General features: G+C 36.4%; 2 protein-coding genes across 2 annotated transcripts; both read right to left on the bottom strand.

The window, feature by feature from the left end:
• Positions 1–1,415: 1,415 nt before the first annotated feature.
• On the bottom strand, positions 1,416–4,262 carry LOC143627126 (vesicle-associated protein 1-1-like). Its single transcript, XM_077097019.1, has 8 exons — positions 3,923–4,262; positions 3,769–3,839; positions 3,597–3,678; positions 2,736–2,851; positions 2,484–2,576; positions 2,357–2,398; positions 1,927–2,004; positions 1,416–1,626 (listed from the first exon to the last, which is right to left on the bottom strand). The coding sequence occupies exons 1-8, from the start codon at positions 3,972–3,974 to the stop codon at positions 1,516–1,518; spliced, it is 645 nt and encodes a 214-aa protein (XP_076953134.1). The 5' UTR covers positions 3,975–4,262; the 3' UTR covers positions 1,416–1,515.
• A 1,860-nt stretch (positions 4,263–6,122) lies between these two features.
• On the bottom strand, positions 6,123–10,683 carry LOC143627148 (chaperone protein dnaJ 13-like). Its single transcript, XM_077097042.1, has 13 exons — positions 10,467–10,683; positions 9,263–9,549; positions 8,972–9,169; positions 8,773–8,887; positions 8,417–8,503; positions 8,135–8,223; positions 7,919–8,003; positions 7,793–7,846; positions 7,568–7,648; positions 7,410–7,487; positions 7,093–7,332; positions 6,785–6,892; positions 6,123–6,447 (listed from the first exon to the last, which is right to left on the bottom strand). The coding sequence occupies exons 1-13, from the start codon at positions 10,611–10,613 to the stop codon at positions 6,391–6,393; spliced, it is 1,626 nt and encodes a 541-aa protein (XP_076953157.1). The 5' UTR covers positions 10,614–10,683; the 3' UTR covers positions 6,123–6,390.
• Between the last annotated feature and the right edge of the window lie 14,269 nt (positions 10,684–24,952).

The raw sequence follows: 24,952 nt of genomic DNA, 5'->3' as shown, positions 1-24,952 counted from the left end.
TTCAAAAAACTTATCGGTGGAAAGTCATGTCAAATGATTATGTATTTTTCAAGAGTAAAAATAGTTGATTTATTTTAGGTTGTATTGGATAATAGTCGGCTAGCTCTTATTTCCCAATGTTAAGTGGCATTAATCTTTAATTGCCAACATCAAGCACTAATACTACCTGGTCACGTGAATTCACTCTTATTCGCCATATTAAACGAGATTAAGTTTGTTAGGTTGGATGTACCCTGATCGATGAACGTGTGCTCTTATTGTAGATGTGTAATTTGTTTTAAGTGAGTTGTGCTGCCTTAGCTAAATGCAACACACTTACGCACCTTGTAGTTGCTTAATTCTTGCAGCTGAAAAACACACTACAAATCTTGAAATAAACCATTTTAATTCTTGTATACATGTGAACTTTAATCACTTTTTGTATTGTCACAAACCAAAACTTCTGTGCTAACGTGTGAACTTTGATCACTTTTGCTCATCTTTAAAGTGTTTCATTGATAAATGTGGTTGCACAGTGATGTTGAGGGCCTTGATATGGGATGGAGCCTCATGGCTAATGAAATATGCTTAGACTAGAGAGATCACTAACCTAGGGTGTCACATCCACACATGGCCGGCTCTGAGAAGACGAATGATTTTATGAGCCAAATACGAAAAAAAAATTTGGCCTTAAGTAAAATAAACATTTTGTTAGGTTTAAACAATTTAATTTTAAATAGGCTTACTTGGTTATGATTTAAGTTGCGTAAAAAACGTTTATATAAGAATAAACTTAAAAAAGTATCAAACAAGATTAGAACTTACAACCTCTTGGTTAGATTTCATACCTTTTTGCCACTAGACAAAGCTAGTGGATATGTAATTGTATTGAACATTGATTATACATATTTTTTTCATAAAAATACATATATATTTAAAAAAAATTAAAAAATTCGGGCCTAGCGGGATGTCGGGCCTTTAGCCGTCGACTACCCTGCCACCCCTATGGCCGGCCCTGCATCCACATGTAACGGTTGAATCCAATTGTTAGCATTTTACTGACAGAAAATAGCCATGTTTGACCACATTTTTTACTCATATAGGCATTAGCTTTTATAGTTATGCAAATAGGCAATCTAAAACAACCAATTATTAATAAAAGAGGTTTCATTTACACATTAAAACTCTGATTCTTTCAGGCTCCATTTCAGTTTCAATATTAGAATCTGTAAAAATAGGGTTAAAAAAGAAAATCACGTCATCCTTTCAATGAAATTGCCTCATCTGAAGTTTTAATTTAGTAAATGCTTTATTTATTTATTTATTTTATTATTATTATGCTTTATTATTTGTGAAATGTCTACAACACCCCTCAAACAAATAAGCTAAAAAGTAAAAACTATAAGCTTCTCTTCAATTGGCATAATAACACTACATGTCAAGGCGAAAAGAAAATTTAAACAAACTACATCAGTTATGACCATTTAAGAAAAGTTAACAAATTTCAACTCAGTAACCAGCAACGCTGATGAACGATTATTTCTTTATGATGTACCCGAGAATCAAACCAATCAAGCCAACGACGATGACAAATACCAAAGACGCACCGCCTCCTTGGCTTTTGTTGCTTCCGCGCCTCAAAAGATCCTAATCATTGCAACGCAAACGCTAATTAATTCAACAAATATAAAAAATTTAAGGACGGAGTGCAGAGAGGTGACAAAATGGATGGGTTGGGTAACGGGTACGGGTTGGATTGACCCGAATCAGTTATGTTTTAGTTGTACTTTTATTTTTAATAACAGTTTAGGAGATCTAATGCACTAAAAGTACATTTTTGTAACCTTGATTAGTTCAACCTATTTGACCCGTTTCCATTGTACTTATATTTTTTTTATTTTGCATACAACAAACCCGAATTGACACAATAAACGAAAAGGGTCTCACCAGTTCTTGTCGAATTCTGTTACTTTGTTCAATAGCAGCATTCTTCTCGTTGGTCAACTTTAAAATGAGAGCCCTCACCTAAAATTCATGAGCACGGTTAATCCAGCTCATCGCATTTGCGGGTCCACTTATGTAAACAGGACCCACAATCATGACTACAGTATACAAATAGAAGTCATAACATGAAAGCATATAACAGCCAAAACAAACAGATAGCATCCTAGCAACTAACAAAAATACAAAAGGTAAAGAAATATGTATGACAAATTGCAACAATACAAAAAGATTATTATTTTTTATTAAAATTTAGTTCCACTCATCTGCCTTTTTGGACCACCATATACTTGTCTTTTTATTACATGTAAATAACTATTCTCGCCAAAATGGATAATAACATAACATAACACAACATACATACGTGTCGACTCACCTCTGAGGATTTGTCAAGAGAATCCACTTGCATTCTTGAACCCTGCAAGCATCAAGAGCGATAAAAAATTTGACGAACCAAAAAGACAAAAACACCCTTAGTGTCACTAAAAGTTTCCGTATCTTACCCCTAATCCATTAGATGAAGTTGATGGGGTTGGAGAAACATATACAACTTTTAATTTACACTCTTCCACTACATTCCCTGAATCCTTAGTAAACTGCAACACAAAAACATACTTATAACTATTAGTATTTAGTTTCTAAATTTATCACTAGTTTTCAAAACATGATGCATTATAATTACAAGGTATAACATGCAAGTAGGTACTTATTAATATTATTACTTAAATATCAATTGTTGACCAGTCAACTATTACCATTTCAGGAGTGATGTCTTTTGTGGTTGCTCCTGGCTTTGCAATTACACTCTGAAGGAGAAATTTGTCCCTACATTGCATGTCAGGTGGGGCCTCCTTCTGAGCTTGCATTGTTACTGTAATGAAACCATAAATTTAACAAAATAATAATAATAATAATTAATAATGTACATGTAGGTTAATTAAATTGAGTTATAAGCAAGATGAATTTCACAATGGTGTAAATTAGGAAAATAAACGAACCGACCAAATGTGAACGGAGCATGTTTGAGTTCATTAGTCTAATTTTAACTAAACAAATGATTGAACACGAACAGATAAACAAACGGGGATTTGTCGTTCATGTTCGTTTATGTTCTTCATTAACTGTATAACCGAACGGTTCACAAACTTAAACGAACATAACTGAGCCAAAATTAGTTTAAATTAAGTAATGTGAAAAACAATGTGTTGGAGCATGTTCATGTCCGTTTGTTTAACTTTGATCGGAGAAACGAAGGTTAGTTGTTTGTGTTCGTTCGTTAAGAAATGAACATGTTCGTGTTTAATTATTGCTCGTTCGTTAATGGTATAAACAAACAAAATTGAGCTAAAATCAATTAAAAGTAATATGTAACACAATGTGTGAGGCCTAAAAAGTATATAAAATAAACTAAGTTGTATGGGCCAAAAAAATTTGAATGGATATATTAACCAACGAACTTAAACAAGCATAAACTGAAAATATTAATGAACGAAAAAGAAATGTGCTCATGTTTGTTCATTTAACTAAGCAAACAAAATCATTTTTCATGTTTTCCTTCAAAACGGTTCACAAACAGTTTACTGAACGTTTGATTCGTTTACAGGACTAGCGTAAACCTGTAATTTCACATGTTGATCGAGGCAAAACAACTCCAGTGTTAGGCCGAACGCAATACTTCTTCGGATTAGTCGTTTTCACCTAAACAATTTCCATCAAAACAACATTATATTATTATGTATGTACATTATGCTTAATATCAAAAAATCAAAATCCAAATTAAAATCTAACCTTGTAACCAACATGATTATTGGTGTTATTGGTTAACTTGAGAGATGAAGAGATCTGTTTGTTTAATTCAACTAATTCATCCAAACAAAAACAATTAATATTTAGATTAAAAGTATTATTAATATTAATAGAGTGATGTGATCGGATGGCTTACGAAGGAATTTGAGGTCTAAAGGATCGACGGTGACGAGTTCTCCCGTGCTCATTTCTTCGATGGATGTTTAATTCGAGTTTCAATAATTAAATTTAAAATAATAATATTAATAATAATAAGTTGATTTTATTGGGAAAGAAAGAGGGTAGGTAGGTTGAGGTTTGTTGTGAAAATGGTGTTTTTTTAAGGAAGTGGAGTTTGAAACATGAGACGAACGGAGATGTCGATGCTGACGAGGTTGTTATGGTTTGGGATTTGGTTTAAGAATGTGATGTTTGTGACTTGTGACGTCATGTGTTGGTTTATGTTTTTTTAGGGAAAAGAATGATTCATGAAAAGAACGTTTACCTTTATTTAGTTTAATGCTATGCGAGTGGAGGGCTACAAATGGAGGTGAATTGCGTCGTGTGGTGCCCAGTCAGCAAGGAGTGAAAATTTGTTTTTGGGCTGTAATGGTGTAGGGGCTACGAATAGTAATATATATATATATATACACATATGTATATATAACACACACACAAAATAATATAATAATATTCCTTCTACTCTTCCGGCGACAAAAACATCACGCCCCCGCCCCTTTTCGCCCAAATATCACCCGGGGGGGGGGGCGGTGTTCCAAAACTTCTCACCCCTTTTCGCCCATCCTTCTCGCCCCACTACGTATGGCCTAATAAACCACCCAATACTCCGATAGATAATTAAAGGTGGGCAAGGGCAAATAAACCGTTTAACTGAGCTGGTCCAAAAACTTAACTGGTTTGAAGCTGATTGAAACCGTAGGTTCAGAACGGTTTATAATTTTTTCTATTAAAACCGTTAACCGAACCGACAATGATTATAACCTGATTAAGAACCGGTTCCAACCCAAACCAGAACCGATCATAAACCGGCTTTGACTTTTGTTGATTGAACCGAACTGGTTTTGAGTTTTAAACCGGCTCTGAAGTTAATTTTTGTTTGATATATTTGAAAGACTAGGAACAAGGTTATTTTCTTTCTTAGAACATAATGGTTAGAGTGATGGAAAAGATAAAGTTGTAGAGGTATCCTTGGATAAAAGATAGGTCCATGTTAAATGAAAGTTGTTTTTTGTTGTCTTGGCCTTGTGTCTTGTTAGTGTGCGTGTTTAATAAAAGTTGACATTATAAAAAAGAAAAAGAAGCTATTCGAATGGTCTATATGGCTTGATATAACTTATACTTTTGGAGTCCAACTTTAAAAAGTTACCCCGATAACATTTTCAACTCACACTTTTAGGGGTGCAAGTTTCAAACTTTTATATTTAAAAGCATTCATATTCGTTGTTCCATCTTCTATCTCAACCCTAAAATCCACATTTAATTATTTATCCACATCTCTATAATTTTTAGTATATTTTAATTTCTCTTATCCATCCCAATCTGTATCTCAGTCACAAAAATTTATGGATTGAGAAATAATAAATCTCTATATATAAAGATTTACAATTCGTACCTCTAAAATTTAAAGATGCAATAGCATTCGTAACTTAAAACACGTAGAAAAAATTATCATTGTTATAAGTTATAGAAAGAAGTGGAGAATGAATGGGAAGTGATGTTTTTATAAAATGTGAGATATTTAGAAAATGATATGATGTGAATTCTCTAGATCATGGTTTCATTTTATAACAAATTTGTATTTTAACATCTTATTTTAAAGTTTTTATATATAAGATGACTCTCGTACCCTCACCGCACATCGCAGACATTCAGCAGAGCTTCGTACCAGAAGCAAGCCATCAATTGCCATAACTCAGCAGATACATTGCCATGTATTGAATAGGTGATTGTTTGTCTATTCCGATGTATGTGCTTCATAGGCCGCAAGACTAGCGAAAATGTGGTTTGATGGTGCTGGGTTGTTAAAATGGTTGACTGCACAGTTAAAGCAAACAGGTTTATGGTTCGTGGACCGGGTTTCCCATAACAAACAGTGCACGGTCATCACTAAGCTGACATTAACCAGCAGGTCACATATACCCCACCTGCGGGTATCCAGGGATCACAAATTCACTGTATTCTACCGCTCTTTACCCATCCCTAATTTAACAGTTACTTTAGAATCTCTGAAATGTTTTGTTGATTTGATATAAACGTAGCAAGAACATATTTGGATTAGTTTCCTACATTATTTATCTTTGTAATAGTTATAACTGAATGGAAATTCCAAAGACGATAAACATAGCTATCAAACCCGATAAAAGAAATATCTAAATTATTCGATTATTTTGTTTCTCTTTTAAGATGTGTTTAAAACAACTAACCAAGAAAAATAATCCTCAAAAATTACAAAAATAAAAAATAAAAAAAACTCCAGTCAGTACCATCAACAGGCAACCCGCTGCAAAAAAGGTATAAACGTGTCTAGTTTAGTTTCTGCGGTACCTTTTATGCGTACACAAAAATGGTAGCAGAAACCTTAGAGATCTGCCTTATTTCATAGTATCATATTCTGTGTTCTTCTCGAGGTAATATCAGTTCTTGAAGATCATCAACTTCAACCTGTTTCATATTGCACAGTTTGTCAGCTGCCGGTTTTATATGAAATTAAAATGTAAGGGGTAGAAGTGCCCATTTCAACCCATTTACAGGTTTGTTTTTATTTATAATAGGCCGTATGGATAATAAAACCATAAAGTTTATCTTCCAACGAGTTGGTCAAACAGGCGGAACAGATCAAACAGGTCCCAAAGTTGTATACATAATTCATAAAACCACCCAAACCATTTAATTTCAAAAATTAGACTATTTTTAAAATAATATAACTTTTGTAATTGAGATATAATGTTTCAGTTTCAACCGGTTACCCATATAATATCACCCACTCATGTTACGTTACCTCATATCTGTTGCCACCATAAGTATACTTCACATATAATTTCTTGGTTTCACCAGGACAAGGATCACAAAATCCCATAATTCCAGATTTCTTTACACCTTCATGTAGCTACAACAATAAAAACAAAATCTTTATATGATATTAAAAGCTCGTGTTTATGTCTAAACAAGATAAAAAATCAGATAAAAAAATCTTGACTTTCAAGGTCAAACATGTCGGTTCTCAATCTCATATTCAAATGTCAAGACCATGGAGACACATAAAAGCATATTGGTTTATAAAATTTCAAATAATCTAAATTGATGTACCTTAAGTTGACCAGAATCGCTGACTAGAAAATTCAAGGGCGAAGTGACATCCAACATCTGTGAAGCTAATTCATCATTTTTCTCTTCTGGATTATTGATACCTTTAATAACTTCAGGGTTACCATAAACCGCTTCAACAATGACCAATCCATTAGTCTCTAACTGTTTATTACGTTTCCGATTGGCCACATTTTGCAGCAACTTCTGAGCCTTCTCTGCTGCTGCTTTTGATTCTTGAACCTACACATCACATGAGGGTTAATCGACTTTCTGGTCGAACATTTCATTTTATGGATACGAAAGTAATTAAAAAATACCTGAGTACGAGTCTGTTCCATATTCTCAAGTGCCCGCTGTTTTTCGCGTCTACGATAATAAGGTTTAAAAACAAGTGACTGCATATATTAAAAAAGAATCATCCAACGTAATACAAGTCAATGATTAATACAACATTATATTATATAAAATTACATACCTTGAGTGTAAAATAAAGTGAAGTCGGAAGAAGAAAAGCCCCTGCAGCAAATCCAAGATTTATATGCCTCGAAAGAAAAATCTGCACGCAATAACTCATCATAAGCATGATATTTCACAAAATTAAATAATGATTACATGTAGAAATAAAATTAATTTTGGTGTCAAAAGTACTAAAACCAAAAATATAATTTTGGATCGACTACATGGCAAAAACTGCACTTACAGGAACAACCAAGTTTTGGGCGCCACGGTGTAATTCTAGCTTCCAGTATATACCCTACAGATAGAAAAGAGCATTAGATGAAATTAAAAAGAAGCAAAAAAAATGAAATAATGATGTAGCAAGTACCTGAATTCCGATTGTATACAACATTTTGGCAGTGCTAAAGTTTGATATTTTTCTTCCTCCCCCTATTTCGAGTTCAAGCGCGGTACTACAAGAATGACGGATTTATTTACATGTAAATATACAAGTTCAAATACATAAACAAACAAAAAAAACATGTACACTTCAAATAGATTGTTAAAATAAAAAGTACTGTAAAAAAAATTAATCAAAAAGTACCTTCCTATTTTTCCGGTGATACGCGCATGAGATTTAGAAGAGAACCGGCGCGTATAACGAGCAACAGCACCCATTGCACTTGTACCAATCTGTATATTTGGGGGTCATAATTATTATAATAGTAAATTGTCACCTATGAAAACTTAACTAATATTTAAAGAGAGTTTTTTGGCTATAAAAATGAATTGTGAAGCATTGAGTCATGCTTTCTATTCTTGCTTAAGCTTTAATTACCGTTTACAGCTACAAGAACTAATCACAAATAATTAAACAAAAAAATACCCTAATCTCTCCAGCTGCAGCCATATTTTGGTCTTTCTTTCGCCATCCAACAGCAATTGAGGACTCTGAGCCTAAAACCATCTCTATCTGGAAAACAGAAGAAAAGAATATAAAACTATAAAATATCAATTGCAATTTGAAACAGGAAACTTCTAAATAACAATCAAATTTTAAAACTTTGATGTACAAAAATGTCATACCCTGTTTATAAACCTTCATTATCTAATTACATTTAGTTAAATCACATAATCATTTTTATAATGCAGTCCAAACATCCAGTAAAATGTGCATGAAATACAAAATGGTCTCTCTAAATCTTTTAAAAGCGAAATAATAAAATAATAAAAGCTTCTTACCCTAGCATTTGATGTAGTGGAAAGTTGACGATTCCAAGAATTAGATAGATTAATCGAACCATCTCTTAACGAGACCGCAAGCCCCATTGTTGCATTGGCATGACGAGACAGCTGGCTGAAGCAACATACCAAGAAATTAAAATAAAAACAATTAACTCCGAGAAAAAAATTATGCTTTTAGAAATAACTACGCTTTTACCGAGATGTCTGCACGCCTATTAATCCCTGCAAACCTACAGAAGCCATGATTTCTACAGAGGATACAGAAGATAACTGATGCCTAAACACCGCATTAGCAGCTGCATTACCATCACTTCCTTTAACCGCAAGGGCCCCACCAAATGCAATAACATTGTTCTTTGATATCTGTGATTGAATCTCACTGTTCATCGACATTCTGCAGATTCAAGAATTGAGATTAAAAGCATTAGAAGATTTTAGAAGTCAAGCATGCATTCAACAAAATCAGAAACATTATTATAGCTCATACGCTCTCATTAAACCACGCCCAGCTAGAAAGCTTGGAACTGATAATTGTGCAAGCATTACACCAGTTGGTTGAAAATGCGCCGACTTTTTTTCTTCTTCTTGTTTGCGTTTTAATCTTTCAAGTTCTTCCTTAATTTCATCCACTTTATTTAACCTTGGACCAAGTTCTAAGCCGGAGGTTAACCCTTCCATACCATATATATCATATATCTGTCTTTTATATTCATCAGTTAATATCTCATATGCTTCGCATATCCTCTGAAAATTCCCTGTAGCCACCTCCTTCATCTGAAGAATAATTAAAAAGGCAATGTTTATGCTTTATGGCATAATTGGTTTACTGATACTAGTAAATCCATTATAAAATTATTCTATATTTAGTAAAAAAAGTATTTGCTTTACAAAAATCAAAATTCACATCAAAATTAACCTATTCACATAATTAAGGCTGTAAACAAACTGAACATTCACCGGGAAGTTCGTTTATATTCGTTCATTCAATAAATGATCAAACATGAACAAGAAATTTTGTCCAATTAACTAATTGAACAAACTCAAACCGAGACCATGTTTGTTCGATTCTGTGCTCCTTTACGTGTGTTTACATCCGTTCATGTTCATTAATGTTTGTTTGTTGATGTTTATTCATTCAAGATTTTTTTTATATTTTTTAGTGATTACTTTACAAGAAAAATAACATATAAGTACGAATGTTTAAAAAAAACACCACATAGTCGGATCGAACCGTTGACACTGACCATTCTCGGTTAGCCAAATCAAATAAAACATTGTTTGTGTTCATTTGTGTTTGTTCATTTAACAAGTTCATTTCCTTAACGAGCGAACACGAATTGTTTGTGAATCGTTCACTTGTCCGATAAAAGCTTAGCAAACGCACATGAACAAGTCCTCGTTCTGTTTGGCCCGGTTCATTTACAGCCCTAGACGTACTATTCACTATTCAGTTTATACTTTCACTCATTTTCGGTATCAGTATTTTCTGCAACGTACCTATCTCATCCCTACTACTAATTCTATTATATAATTATTCAATATCTGGTAACAATGCAGCATTTGTTTTACAAACATCAAAACTATTCACATAATCAACAAATCTGATGCAAAGCCTATAGCTACTAGCATAAGCATTTCACCAAATCAATTCAATAACTTAATAATAATAATAAGTTAATAAACATTATTACTTGTTGATCCTGATACTTATCCGGATGATAAACTTGGGCCCACTGGCGATAGGCTTTACGAATCTCTTCATCGGAAGCTTCAGGCGAGACGTGAAGTAACGCATACAGTTCTCTATTCGAACCTCCATCTTCCGCTGCTTGCGTCATCACTTCAAATTACTACCAATTTATTTCTAGGGTTTATATATATAAACTCAGAATCAAATAAATAGGTGCTGTACTGATTGAATCTGTTAATTAATAGTGGTATGGTGTTTTAATTGATTGGAATTGGAATTGGAATGCATGTGTGTCAGGGTTTGTTTGTGTTTGGGGGTTTTAGTTTTAGGGGTTTGTATTGTGACGATGATATGATACTGTGACTTGTGTTTGTAGAGAACGTGGGTCCCAAGAAATTCGCTTGCGATGTGTTATTTATACACTAGGGTGTATATAAAGATATCATGTGTGATAAGAGAGTGTGTGAATAACCAAAAAGAGTGTGTGAATAACCATTGCCTATAAAAATCGCGACTAGGCGTCGATTCATCGCTAGTTTGTACCTGGAGTGTAAACGAGCTGAGCGGAGCTCGTTTTGATTGTTGTTTCTATAGCTCAAACTTGACTCGTGGGTAGTTTTTGAATCTCAGATTCGGCTCGTTTACTATTTTGTAATTGATTTTTTTATATTTATACTATTTTTATTTAGTTTTTCAATTAATAATTTTGTAAGATGATATATACATTATTTTTTTGTTTATTTTCATAATAGTGTACAGATACATCAGTTAATAATTACTAAATATATATTATAAATGTTATATTAATGATAGGCTCGTTTAGGTTTAAGCTCTATAAGTGAATGGCATTGTTTCTTAAACGAGCTTAGTTATAAGCTTGGCTCAGTCGAGCTTTTAATGAGCTGATCTCGATTGGCTCGCAAGCAGCTCGACTTGTTTATTGCACCCCTATAATGGTATCTCATCGGCTGGTTGTCGATTGATTGTAATTTGGTCAAAATGTATGTGTTTGTGAGCGCGTGCGCGTGCATGTTGAAAAATTACATATGAATTTTTATATGATTAATCTTGATTAATCATTAGTCTCTGCTCAATTGTCTAGATGGCGCTTAATAAGTTCTACAATACTGGTTAAATGAAGAATAAAACCAATGTCAAGTATACTAGTGTACGGGTGTTTGAAGTTGTTCTATTGTTTTAGTGGTTTTGTTTTTATGATGACTAGGTTTGTGAACAAATAGAATGTTCGTGAGGTGTTCGACGGACGGTTCATTTATGCTCTTTTATTTATTAAGCAAACGGAAGTGAACACGTATTTTGTTTGTTCACTTATGTTTGTAAACGTTCGTTTATATGTTGTTAAAATTTTAATAAATGTGTAAGCAGTTATATTTGTATTAATATAAACATAAAGAGGCTTAATTAAATTAGATATCTACGTGGTTATTTTTTATTGAAAAAATAATAATTATTGTGATCATCCCCTTGAATTTGTATTCATTCATGAAGAAATGTGGATGTTTTTTTAGATGAATCATTGTGTTTTGGGAAGAATTGTGATGTGTAGACTTGTTTGTGCTTATTAGTTTTAACTTATGTTATTTTATGTTTAATCAATTTTGTTTATTTGTGTCTATTTATATTTATTTAAAGTTAAATGAATGAACATGAAATTCTTTTGTTTGTGTTCATACGATTCATTTATAGGCCTCACAACTCAATAAAGGTAGTTGTGCATCTCTCATTAGACAGGAAATATGGTGATCGAAACTCACCATCTTTATTTCTTTTTTTTTATTTGTAGTTTTGTAGTTTTTTTTTCTAAATCAAAGTCACCTTACGCAAGCCGCAAACTTCCCAAGTTCCCATCAACCCACTTTACTTAACCCAAATTTCTGAAGCCCAGTTTATATGAAGGGTTTGTTTACATTTTTTACTTTTTACTTCTTATTCAATGAACTTTTTATAAGACATATTTTTATAAAATTTGTATAGATTATTATATTTGAAAAATATTCTTTTAAATAGTATGTTCATTAGATATCTTAAAACTTAAAGATGAAGACGTGTATATTTATGATAAACTTTAGGAATAAATTAAGAATTATAGTTGTTTTCAAGTATTTTTTTTCAATATATTTCACAATTATTGTATATGATAACAAATAGCCGGTGAAGATATTATTATTTGATAATAGACAAACCTTTTGAACACCTTAGGTTGGAAGGGTTTGGGCCAAGTCCCACAAACAACACAAAATTAAAATTGAAATTCGTTGTTCAAAAAAACACTACGTGTAATAAAAGTGCGTGCGTATAGTTAAAATTCATTTTTTATATATATGTCGTCTAGCCTTCGAACATTCGATTATTGATTTTATATTTCATATCAAGTTTCTATCATGAGAGTATCGATGTGTTAAAAGCAAACAACCTTCCAAAAAGTGTGTTACATATTTTTCCAAACATGGTTTATGAAAAATTCTTAGTTACATGCTTGCAAGTTTGAGTATTTGTGGAGTCACTTATTACGAGTTTGACGTTAAAGGGATTACATTTTTAAGAATTTACAAGTTAGAAGTTAAAAATGCTCATAAGTTTAGAATCATGTCATACATGTACGTACATCTATCATGTTGCTCAAGTCAGTCTGAGGATGACTAGCGACCCATCATTTATTTTTATCAAATTTGCATAAAAATGGTGTGGCGCCACCATCTGTTACGGTGAGTTGAGTTCATTATTGAGTCTCATGCTTATAAGCTCAAAGAATATAGTACAACTGTGTTAGGAAAAAGCCAATGAACATGTTACAAGGGATGAGTTGTGTAATTTTTTCTCAACTTAATACCACATAGATGCATTAAAAGTATGTATGAATTCAGGCCCGGCTATAAGGGAGGGCCGAGTGGTCGACGGACCTCGGCCCGACATCCCGATATGCTCGGATTTTTTTTTATAAAATAAATATTTATATATTTTTATGAAAAACAATATGTATATATAATTGTTCAAACTTAATTACACAACCACTAGATTGGTTTAGTGGTAAATATGTTTGACTTTTAACCAAGAGGTTGTGAGTTCTAACCTCACTTGAGACATTTTAATCTATTTTTATAAAAAAAAAGTTTTTGACACAACAAAATCATAAGGTCGAAAAAATTAAAGATTATTTAAAAAATAAATTGTTTAAACCCAACAATATACCTCTTTTTATTAAGGTCCAAAATTTTTTTTGCCTTCGGCCCAAAAGTTTTTAGCCGTTCTTGGAGCCGGGCCTGTATGAATTCGTTACCATGAATCACATGGACTTGGGGTATATTTTAATGTTGCGTTATGACATGCCTATTGTTTTACATAAGGCTAAGGGTAGTGGGGCTTGGTTGAGCCCCAAGTGATCCAATATATTTGTGCCACGTAGGAGTTGATGTGGCACATGATCAAGCCCCTCAATCAAGCCCCATAAGGTGTAGTGGTCCAGGTGATCAGGGGCTTGATTGATTTTTATTTATTATTTTTTTTTTGTTATACACACAAATATAAATTAAAATACTTCATTAAAACATAAATAAAAAGGAAAATAAAAAAAAATACATATAAATAGCGTTTTTATTTTTGTGTTGTCAATTCCTTCCGAATACGTTCTTTTTCTTCCTCCATTAGCGCTTGGTCGTATGGCGGTAGGTGGCTAAAGTCTTTGGCTAGAAAAGCCAAACTCTTGAAACGGTTTCTTTTGTGTCGAGCTTCACCAATCGAGAGGAGACCACTTGACAATTCCTTAATTTCTTTTTTATAGTCGCCATCAACAACCGTTTTTTCCCACGATCCCTACCCGGGGGGGCGGCTACAACCTTGGTCTTAAATGACCTTCGGACAAGTTTAGGTCGAAGTCAATTTGATTCTCCGACCCGCTCGAAGAGACGTATGTGTCGGACGCACTAGTTTTTGTACGTTTTGCCCCATCGCCCACGTCCTCCGCACATAGTTCAATCCATTTCGAGCACTTTCTTAACACCTCCCACAAGTAGCCCTCATCAAACGTCTTCACCACCCCGTACCTCTTCAACACCTCTTGTTTCCATTCTTCACATGTGAATTGGTAAACCATGAGATCATCGGACCCACTCGGCCGCATTCGGTTAGCATTACGGCTATGTATGTTGGTAAACAATCCTACATATTTACGAGTATCGGTCCACCGACCCGATATCATATTATCGGTACGAGCCCTACTCCCCCACTTGATCATAAAAACATTCCCGAACCTTGGCCCAAAAAACTCTAGCCTTTTGAAAGTCGGCTACAAAATAAATAACAAAAAATGTAATAAGTACACACAAAACTTAAAAGATATATTAAACAATAAAATTCACGAAATAATTTACCCGCGTTCCGATCTTGGATATTTCAATTGTAAGGTCCCGTCACAGGTAACCCTACTTTCGTGTTGGATTTACTCATAAACACAGTTCTAAATATCAGAGTTAATAAAAAACTTTACGCAGAATATAAAACTTTCATAAAACATTACATATCAATTCATAATCATGTCTTAAAACGTTCCACTTGTCTTTCAAAATCAAAACATAACTTATAAAACATATCAGATCTTCAGATGCCAGGCTTTAGTCTTCTGCCATGTGTCCTCCACTCAAGCCAGCTGTCTCAACCTACTCACCTGCGTGCATACTAAAAGTCAGCTACGCTGAGTGAGTTCTAGTTAATCATACAATACCATACAATACCTTATTACATACATACGTACTTAACCTCATAACTTTCTTTCATACACACATAAGTACTCATACCTTCATTCGTACTTACATACTTTCTTTACATTCATAATCATACGTTTTAAAGAGCCTTTCGCCCTATAACCTCACAGATATTATAAGGGTCTGGTCCCTAACATCACAGATATTATAAGGGTCTGGTCCCTAACATCACAGATATTATTAGGGTCTGGTCCCTAACATCACAGATATTATTAGGGTCTGGTCCCTAACATCACAGATATTATTAGGGTCTGGTCCCTTGTTTTCGAATATTAGTAGGGTTCGATTCCCTCTTCGTTACCATACAACCATACATCATACCTCGAGTATTATTTGGGCTCGGTACCCTTTTCGTAACCATACAACCATACAACCGTCATTTCCTTCTTTTATTAACTTTATTACGTTCATACACATAAACATACATATCATACTTGCCATATTTATAACGTTACAACCTGACAGTACGTGCAATATCCGAAGATCGTTCACGTACCATCAAGCAATCGTTCATACATATCATACTTACCATATTTATAACGTTACAACCTGACAGTACGTGCAATATCCGAAGATCGTTCACGTACCATCAAGCAATCATTCATACATATCACATATATCACATATGGCATACACTTATCACTTAGGATAAATGTATTAACAACACATCAAGTATGCACACAGCCCCGAAAACATAACAAGGAATGGGGCTAGAAACTCACCTGGATCCTGTTACGCTCGCCGTTGATCGCAATTCCTTTCTTTAACTGGGGGCGGCTAACTGTATAATATTTACACATATCAATTAACTACTACTACTCGTTTTGTATTTCTATCTATATATGACCCACAACGAACGGGGGTCCGGGGGCAGCGCCCCTGGCAGCGGGGTTCTAGGGGCGGCAGCCCCTAGCGGGGTCCAAGGGGCAGAGCCCCTGGCTGGGGTTAAGCTGCCAGGTCAGCTTGGAAAAATTTTATTTTCGATAACTGCCTTAACACATTTTCCATTAGGTTTTTAATTTATTTTCTAAGCGAACTTCACTTTAGGCGAAGTTAAACCGTAGGCGAACTTGGCTTCAGGCGAAGTTAAACCTTAGGCGAACTTGGCTTCAGGCGAAGTTAAACCTTAGGCGAACTTGGCTTTTAGGCGAAGTTAAACCTCAGGCGAACTTGGCTTTTAGGCGAAGTTAAACCTCAGGCGAACTTGGCTTTTAGGCGAAGTTAAACCTCAGGCGAACTTGGCTTTTAGGCGAAGTTAAACCTCAGGCGAACTTGGCTTTTAGGCGAAGTTAAACCTTAGGCGAAGTTACCATTTCAGCGAAGTTGCCATCAGGCGAACTTGGCTTCAGGCGAACTTATCATCAGGCGAACTTGGCTTGCAGGCGAAGTTCATCAGGCGAACTTAGCTTGCAGGCGAAGTTCATCGCTTGAAGGCGAAGTTGCCCAGATGAAGGCGAAGTTGTCGCGCTGCAGATCTGTTTGCCCATAACTCCTTCGTTTCTTAGCCAAATAACTCGATTTTGGTACCCACGGAATCGTATGATCGGCGCCTACAAATCCCAACCATCAAATCGGCCTAAAATCGACGTTTTAGGGGTCCGATTTGGGCAGTTGTGTTTCGGGTCCGATTAACCCGTCAAATCCTAACCATTTTCAGTAATATTAGCTTTGCGGGATTAGTTCTTACCTTTCCAACTCAGATCTACCAGCAAAATCTCGGGTCTCGACTTCGGATCTCGGTCGGTTATGTGTGTGTTTTTGAGTGTGTAAAAGAGAAAGATGGAAATAAAATGATATCTTGGGCTTGGGATGGGTATTTATAAGCCCACGGACCCAAAGCCCATTCTCATTTAACCCATCTTACGTAATCTAAGCCCATGACCCGTTCCTTACTCGACATTAAATAACTAAAACGTGAAATCACTAAACATAACTTTCTTTTATTTAACATTATAAATTTTAGGATGTTACATCAATCCAAGCTTTCGCCAACGCAAGCTTCTCTTCTTTAGACCACGGAGTAGACTTCCGCTTCTCCGGTGCCGAAGGACCATCCGCTTCGCCGGTCTTCTTCCCCTTTTTTTGTGGGATCGTTTTGCCGGCTTCTCCGGTGCCGGCTCCGGTTGTGTTTCCGGGACCGAATAACCGGGTTGTGACATCTCAATGAACTCTTGAAACGATTCGTTGTCCATGTAGTTCAATCCCTCGGGAAATTGAGTGTCGATGTTGATATTACCGTAACCCCAACCCGACATGGTTTGTAACTTGATAGATTCTTAAATTATTAGAGAGAAATGTAGTGAGAATGGTATGTTATTGTTATAAAATGGGGTAGTTATTTATAATATGTTTGTAAAAAAAACAAATTAAAATAGCCCTACGGCTATTTTTTAAAAACCAAAACCTCCCAACGGCTAGCTAGCCCGCGGTCCCAACCACGATGGCCAACCGCGCCCCCGATCACCTGAGGGGTGTAACGGTATTCGCAAGCCACTAGGCGGCCGCACACCCGATCACCCCTCACTACCCTCAACCTAAGGCTGAGGGGTGTGGAGCGCGAGAGGGGGCGCGTGAGCCCATCCGCTCGCGCCCCGGGGCGCGAGCACCACACCACCGAGGCGCGAGAGGGGCGCGAGAGGGGCGCGAGCACGAAAAACAAAGCAGGCGCAAGGTGGTTCGCGGGTGAGGATGGGCGTAAAGGTGGCCTGGGAATGCGTGAAGAGCCGTTGGGGCTTAGAAATAGAGCCGTTGGCTCTTTATTTTTATTAAAAAAAAAAAATTTTAAGAATGACGATTCCTTTTTCACGTTAGTTTTGATGCGACAGCCAGGAGGTGAACTGGCGGCGTTGCGGTGGTAGTATGGTGGCCGAAGAGAAAGTGGCTTGCTGGTGGTGGAGCTCGTTGCAAAGAAGAGCACAAGAGAAAGGGAGAACGAGATATAGTGATGGTAGATGATTTTGTAGTAAGTAGGGGTGGAGTTTGGTGATGATACGGCGGTCGCTAGAGGCTGGTTGTGGTTCCCGGTGGTGACGGGTTGGCTATGGTGCATCGCGCGGGGGTGTTACGATGGCTTTCTGGTGGCCATATGGAGAGAATTGGTACTGTTGAGATGGAGCGAGTGAGAGTTGCTGCCGGTGGTGACAAAGATAGTTGTTGGAGATGGCGAAGGTGGTTGTTGTAATTGTGAATGGTGGTATGTTTGGGGCGACGTAAACAAGGGAAAGAGAGATAAGTTGTTGAAACTTGTTGTGTGTTTGAGTGTCTCACGTTTTTCATATGATTATAATGATGGTACATGATATGGCTCTTAATATTATCTAATAAATGGATGATGATGAATGCCGTTGGCTCTTTAAGTTTATTAAAAAAAAAACCGCTCGCGCCCCTGCTCGCGCCCCTCCACACCAGGGCCAGGGGCGCGAGCGGGGGCTCCAACACCCATCTTATCAAGTTTCTCTCTCTGCCACACGTCACAATATTATTGGCTGGAGCCCCCACTCGCGCCCCCTCTCGCGCCCCCCACACCCCTTAGCCTAATATGATTTTGAAAACTCCGTCTTTTAACTTTAGAATTTTGAAAAGTTGAAAAGTTTGCTCAAGACAAAACATGGCATTTATTGTATTACCTACAATTTATAAAATTAAATGCAATGAATTAGATCTTGTATTATATATAGCACGTGGGTTATATCATTTCTTATTGGTTGTCACCATAAAATATATAATGTCCCACTGGCTTGCTCTATACGGCTCTAATTTAACCACCATGCGTCCATGCATGGAATACAATGTCAATATAAAAAATACTAATTTTACATCCCATCCCATATATTACGGGGTTATTTCACATTATATACTTCTAAAATTAATATGTTATTTTTTATTTTAATTTATTTATTATAAGAAAGTTGATAATATGCTTAGGATTTAATGATGAAAGAGTTCACAAATAAATGAGATGTTATAACTCGATTTAAAAGTCAGCTGGGTTTGGTGAGACCAATGACCCGCTTATTTTTATATTATAAAAGTGTTTTTTAATTATAAATAATATCTACTTTAAAAAATCGAATATTAAATTTTAGTATATCCTTATTTTATAGAATTTTCATATCACATATTTGGTGAGATTAATTTTTAGCTTAATTAGATGTTATAACCAATTTAAGGGCTATGGTTTGGTGAGACCAATTCAAGTCAAATGCATGAGAAACCTTAATTTACAAATAAAGCAATCCGGTGACTTGATAGAATGTATGGAGCAACCAAAGAGTTTTTAAAAAGGTTTCGTTTGTATATATTTAAGATTTAATGATTAAAAAAATTGAGAATGTATGTGGGCTTATGTATGTGGGCGCGTAGACATAAGCTTAAAAAAACATATTTTTTAAAGGCATTAAAAATGCTTTCATTGTTTTAAAAAATAAATTAATATCCAACTTCTTCGAACTTCTTCACACCCTACCAACACCCACTGTTCACCAACACCACCACCCACCAACCATCGTCCGCCACTACGCCGTCCATCACCACCACCCATCATTCTCCAGCACCACCGTTCACCACGTACCACCATCATCTACCACCAATCGTCCACCACCACCACTATCCACCACTATCGTTCACTACCGCTATCACCGTCCACCACCACCACTCACTACCACAGTTCATACACCACCAGCAGTTATTTTAGCTGCCTACAAACGTTAAAAAACAAACAATCTTCTTCTTGCACACTACAGAGGTTTGGTCCAAATCTTCTTATATAGATGTCTGTAGATGTAATCCGCAAACTGCATACATTTTACCTCTGAAAAAACAAAAAAACACCTTACTTTTTTTACACGAATTTAACGAATAAATATTCAATTATAAACAATCGACTAAAAAGTCTTATATTAAGCACACTAAACACGTGGGAAGAAAATAATGGCTCCACTACTTCACTTTTTAAAAATAATTTTTCATAGTATAAATTAAAGTATTTTTACAAGATATATCCCGGTTACTTTGAAGTTAACGATGGAGAAAAATCAGTGGCCAATGCATTATTACAACCACTTGTTTGATTATTTAGAGAGCAAGAAACGAACCAAATATCAATTGTAAAATACTTCTACAGCAGGCTTTGTGGAAAGAAACCAACATCTGACCTATAGATAAAACTGTTCATAAGAGGTTGGATTGAGAAAAATAACGAAGTTTCAATTTCGTTTACATGTAACTTTCTATGTAAGAGAAATAACTAAAATGAAGATTGTTGTAAACGCTTACGAGCAAGTTGACATCATTTATGAAATATATTACAAGTAATAAAATTACAAATAGCCTGAATTCTATTTTTATGTACGTTTTGTTTGGCCTTCGGGCATCCGATTATAGAAATTATATTCTACATTATGTTTCTGTTATGAAAATATATGTTGAAATTTAAAAACATTATGAAAAATGCTGACATCGTTTTGAGTCATTTGTTATGAGTTTACAAGTTTGCACGTTCAAATGAGTACATTTTAGAGAGTTTATAATGTACAAATATACGAGCTTACATGTTTACAATTTATAAGTTTTTTAAATGATCACAAGTTTGCAATCATGTTATATATGTACATGTATTATGTTGCTCAAGTTAAGTCTCTTTTATGTGAGGATGACCATCAACCCATCATTTACTTATATCATTATGGTATAAAATGATGTGGCATCACCAGTCGTGGCGATGACTTGAATACATAGTCTCAAGCTTATAAGCTCAAAGAGCAACAATGTTCGTTGTGTACGAACACAAAGGCGTATCACTCAATCTTAGAAAAAAGTCAACAAACATGCTACAAGGGGATGAGTTGTGTGATTTGTTCGTAGCTCAATGTCCACATGGATGTATGAACAAGCTACCATGCATCACCCACTTTAAGGCTGCTTGTTTGTGTTGAGGCTTTAAACTTTGAAGTAAAAGTGTCACTGTCACTGTCACGTAAATAGTGAAGTTTTAACTAAAACACTCCTTACTGTGTTGTGGTTTAAAGCCTCACCATTTCCTTGTTATTGCGTTAGGCCCCACCGCTTCTTCTTTGCCACCCTGTAAGTTTGCTAAATCTCCACCCTTACCGCCAAGACCTTAACGCCTAGGTTTCGGTATGTGCAACATTATGGCAGGGCCAAATCATCTTTTGTCACCCTTTTGAAGTCCAATAACTAGTAGTCCAATCAGTAGAACTACATGGACTTCAGATATGCGAACCATACCTTATGACATGCCTATTTTTTGTATAACATGATATTTGAAAACTTAATAAGGCTTTTAGAATTTTGAAAGTTGAACATTTTACTTAAGACAAAATATGACAATGTATTACCTATAACAATTTATAAAATCTTGTAACATAACACGTGGCTTATTTAATTTCTTGTTGGTTGTTACCACATGATTGTTCATTGTGAAGGGGCTTCGCCACCCTTTCACGTCATCGTGCCTAATTGATACCAACGAGTAAAATCTCCTTATGCTTCAGGACCCCATAGTAATAACAAAGAATGTGCTAAACTATTAGCAGGAGTAGAAATTGCGGCAGTTAAGAAATTGTAGTCTTCCATATAGGAACTGGCCAATCCATGGGTATACCATGAAGTTACAAAGGTTGTACCCGTGAACCAACCCCATACGGCGAAATAGGCACAAGAAAAGAGCAATAGGCCGGACCAGCCTACAAAAACGAAAAGGTCCCTACGTAACCAGTCATCCATAATATCAAACAAGTCCTTTTCGTCTTTGGTCAATTTACCAAGGTCTATAGTCATCGTAATCCTCCTATTCAACTACTTCGACCATTTTGAACACCTCATAGTATTTTCAGTAGAAAATGGGGCTTCGAAGCCCCTCTTCATAACACATTGTTCTAGTTTAAAGCCCCTTTATCATGTTGTATGTGTGTATGTGTTTGAGAGAGAGAGAGAGAAGAACATGGCCCCACCCTTTCCCCAAATTCCGGGCGGTATCCGGGTGAAGTCCCAACCCAAGCCGCCCCGTCCATGCCGCCCCTAGGTGGTTTATCCGTCCACAGTGAAAGGTCTAAAAGAATGTGTCACAAGCTCTATACGGCACTCATTTGACCACCATGCATATAATTGTCCTTCTCCAACAATGACATGTCTACGTCTAACATAGTACTCGACATTATTATTTTATTATTTATAAACATACAATTTCATCTAGGTTTTAGCATTAGGAGTTGTAGCTTATGCATCTGCTATTGTACTTTGGTTTTACATTTTCACTACTCATGATAGAGTTTGTGCAAGCACCTCATGATCATGTTATAAGAGACACTTCATTAAATAAAAATCATAAAAGTCATACCTCAATTGTGGCCTCAATAAATCAAAAAGGTTTATACATTCATAATAATAGTAAATTTATTTATTGTTCTTCCAATCATTTTATTGTGTATAATTTGGTGCTTTAAAATAGTTATTTGTAATCCTAATTTAAATTTACTTTTTAAGCAGACGCCTATCATATGCATAATGCATTTGCATTTTGGCTGTTGGCTTCATAATTTGACGGAAGTGTTGTGACACAACAGTCCGGTTCGATTTCCGGATTCTTGATGCCCGTGGTTTGGTGTTGGCGGTGGTCCGAATATTATTGTACTTATATGTTATAATGATTTTAGTGATAGTACATATATTTTGTAGTGCACTTTGTCTCAATAATATTTTACTTTAACCATCTCTTAATGCAGGTGACCACATATTTATAATGTACTTTGGAAAATACATATAAGGTAATCATGTCTCTTAATGCTATGAGTATTATGATTTAATTTCATATTTCTAACAATTTAGCATCTAATGCAGATAGAAGCTGCAGAATAACATATGATAGCGCCTGACAACATATATCGTCCCGTACTGCATCTACAAGTAGTTATACGCAGTTCAATATTTTGTAAAATTGGTAGGGCGTAGGCAAACGATAAAGGTGTTGCTAATATCACAAAGCAGCTAACATAATATAACTAGCTGAAGAAACACTAATCGACCCCGGCAGATTACGGATAATCTGGGGGTTAAATAGATGTTTCCCACGAGGGGTTAGGTCCGGCAAAGATGGTTCTTCTGATAACCTGCAAAAACAGACACCGTGAGCTCGTCACTGAGAAGGGGGGGTACCTCCTTGTGACCACCCTCCGGCGTGAGAATCAGACTAGATTTCTCTTGAATATAAGTGTATATTAAGAGATTGCTAGAGAAGATAAGATGTGATAAGATAATGAGATAATAAGATCAGATAATCCTACCATTCCAAGGTGTTGGAGTATTTATAGCCGAAGATAGGTTTCCAAGCAGGTACAGCCGGCTGAATAGTATTCCTGTTCTGCCAACTGTGGGCTACGCACGTGCCATGCTGGTGGTTGGTGGGTAGGCAGCGGCTGATAGTGACCAGGGCGGCTGTGTACTATTCCTGTTCCACCAACTGCAGGCTATGCACGTCCTCCGACAGGTTGGTGAGTAGGCAGCGGCTGATAGTGACATACAGTACAAGAGCGTGCTGCTCGTCATACTGTTGTCAGTGAGCTATCGTATCTTTGGTCAGATCTTTTGTCCATACCTCGTCAGGTACAGTACAAAAGATCCTCCAGTATCGTACGGAATGGCTCATTTGTGCGGGAGTGTTCCCGGCTTTGTGCGGGAGTGTTCCCGGCTTGCTCACTCCTTCTTCAGGTGACATTACTGAATTATTTAAGAGTTAAGTGCTTTGTGCGTGTAGCCTTGCTGCGTGGGTAGCATTCCCTGATGGCTAGTATCCGTTGCTGCGGGAACAGGCGGAGTACGTCGACCATTGAGAGGCTTTTCCTGCGGGAACAGCTTGCGTACTGCGCGTAAGGACGTCACGTCTCTGAGCATGGTGGGTCCTGCGGATCCAGTTGGTTTCTGCACAGACGTCTCTCTTCAAGGTGAGTCTTGCGAGTTTAGCCTTTGCGCAGACGTCCCTGTTGAAGGTGAGTCTTGCGGGTTCAACTGCGCAGACGTCCCTCTTTGAGGTGAGTCTTGCGGGTCCAACTGGGCTCTGCTGGGACCTACCTCTTCAAGTCCCCCAGTCCAATGTTCTTCTCATGAATTGTTAATAAGTGAGGTGAACTTTTGGACTTAAGCAAAGGGTTTTGAAAAGGGTTTAGTTTTAAAGTTTTCCATGGGGATTCTTCCCGCGGAAGTCCTAATGTCATGTGCAGAAATTCCCGACTTTTCTGCTTGATCTTTGGGTATGATGCGGGTAGGTCTGTAACCTCCTCGCAAGTCAGGAGCGTTGAGTTCCACTTGTATAGATTCTCCATGAGGTTTTGGTAGTTTTGAACATAGTGATCAATTATGTTAAAACAACCAATTCCATCTTGGAGCTTCAAACAATCTAGTTCTCGACGTTCCCGCTATGCGGGGATGTTATTCCCGTTTCCGCAAGCATGGCCCAGAAGATCCTTCTTGGTTTCAATTCCCTGCGGAGTGCTAGGTATGTGAAGGGTTTCGCCTTGACACTGTACCCGCACTCGTCTTATAGTTACTTTACTTCCAAGGTATTCCTGGCTTCAATTCCCTGCGGGTGCTAAGTATGTGAAGGGTTTTGCCTTGACACTGTACCCGCACCCGTCTTATAGTTACTTGGTCGCCGGGCAAAGCCGGGGAACACTCCCGCAACCGTCCCTTCAACAGT

This window comes from Bidens hawaiensis, unplaced genomic scaffold (genome assembly GCF_021521415.1).
Source record: "Bidens hawaiensis isolate Kalapana, Puna unplaced genomic scaffold, B.hawaiensis_p1.1 tig00004599_1, whole genome shotgun sequence".
NCBI lineage: Eukaryota > Viridiplantae > Streptophyta > Magnoliopsida > Asterales > Asteraceae > Bidens > Bidens hawaiensis.
The sequence above is the reverse complement of the archived record's forward strand: the minus strand, read 5'-3'. Positions and strand labels throughout refer to the sequence as shown.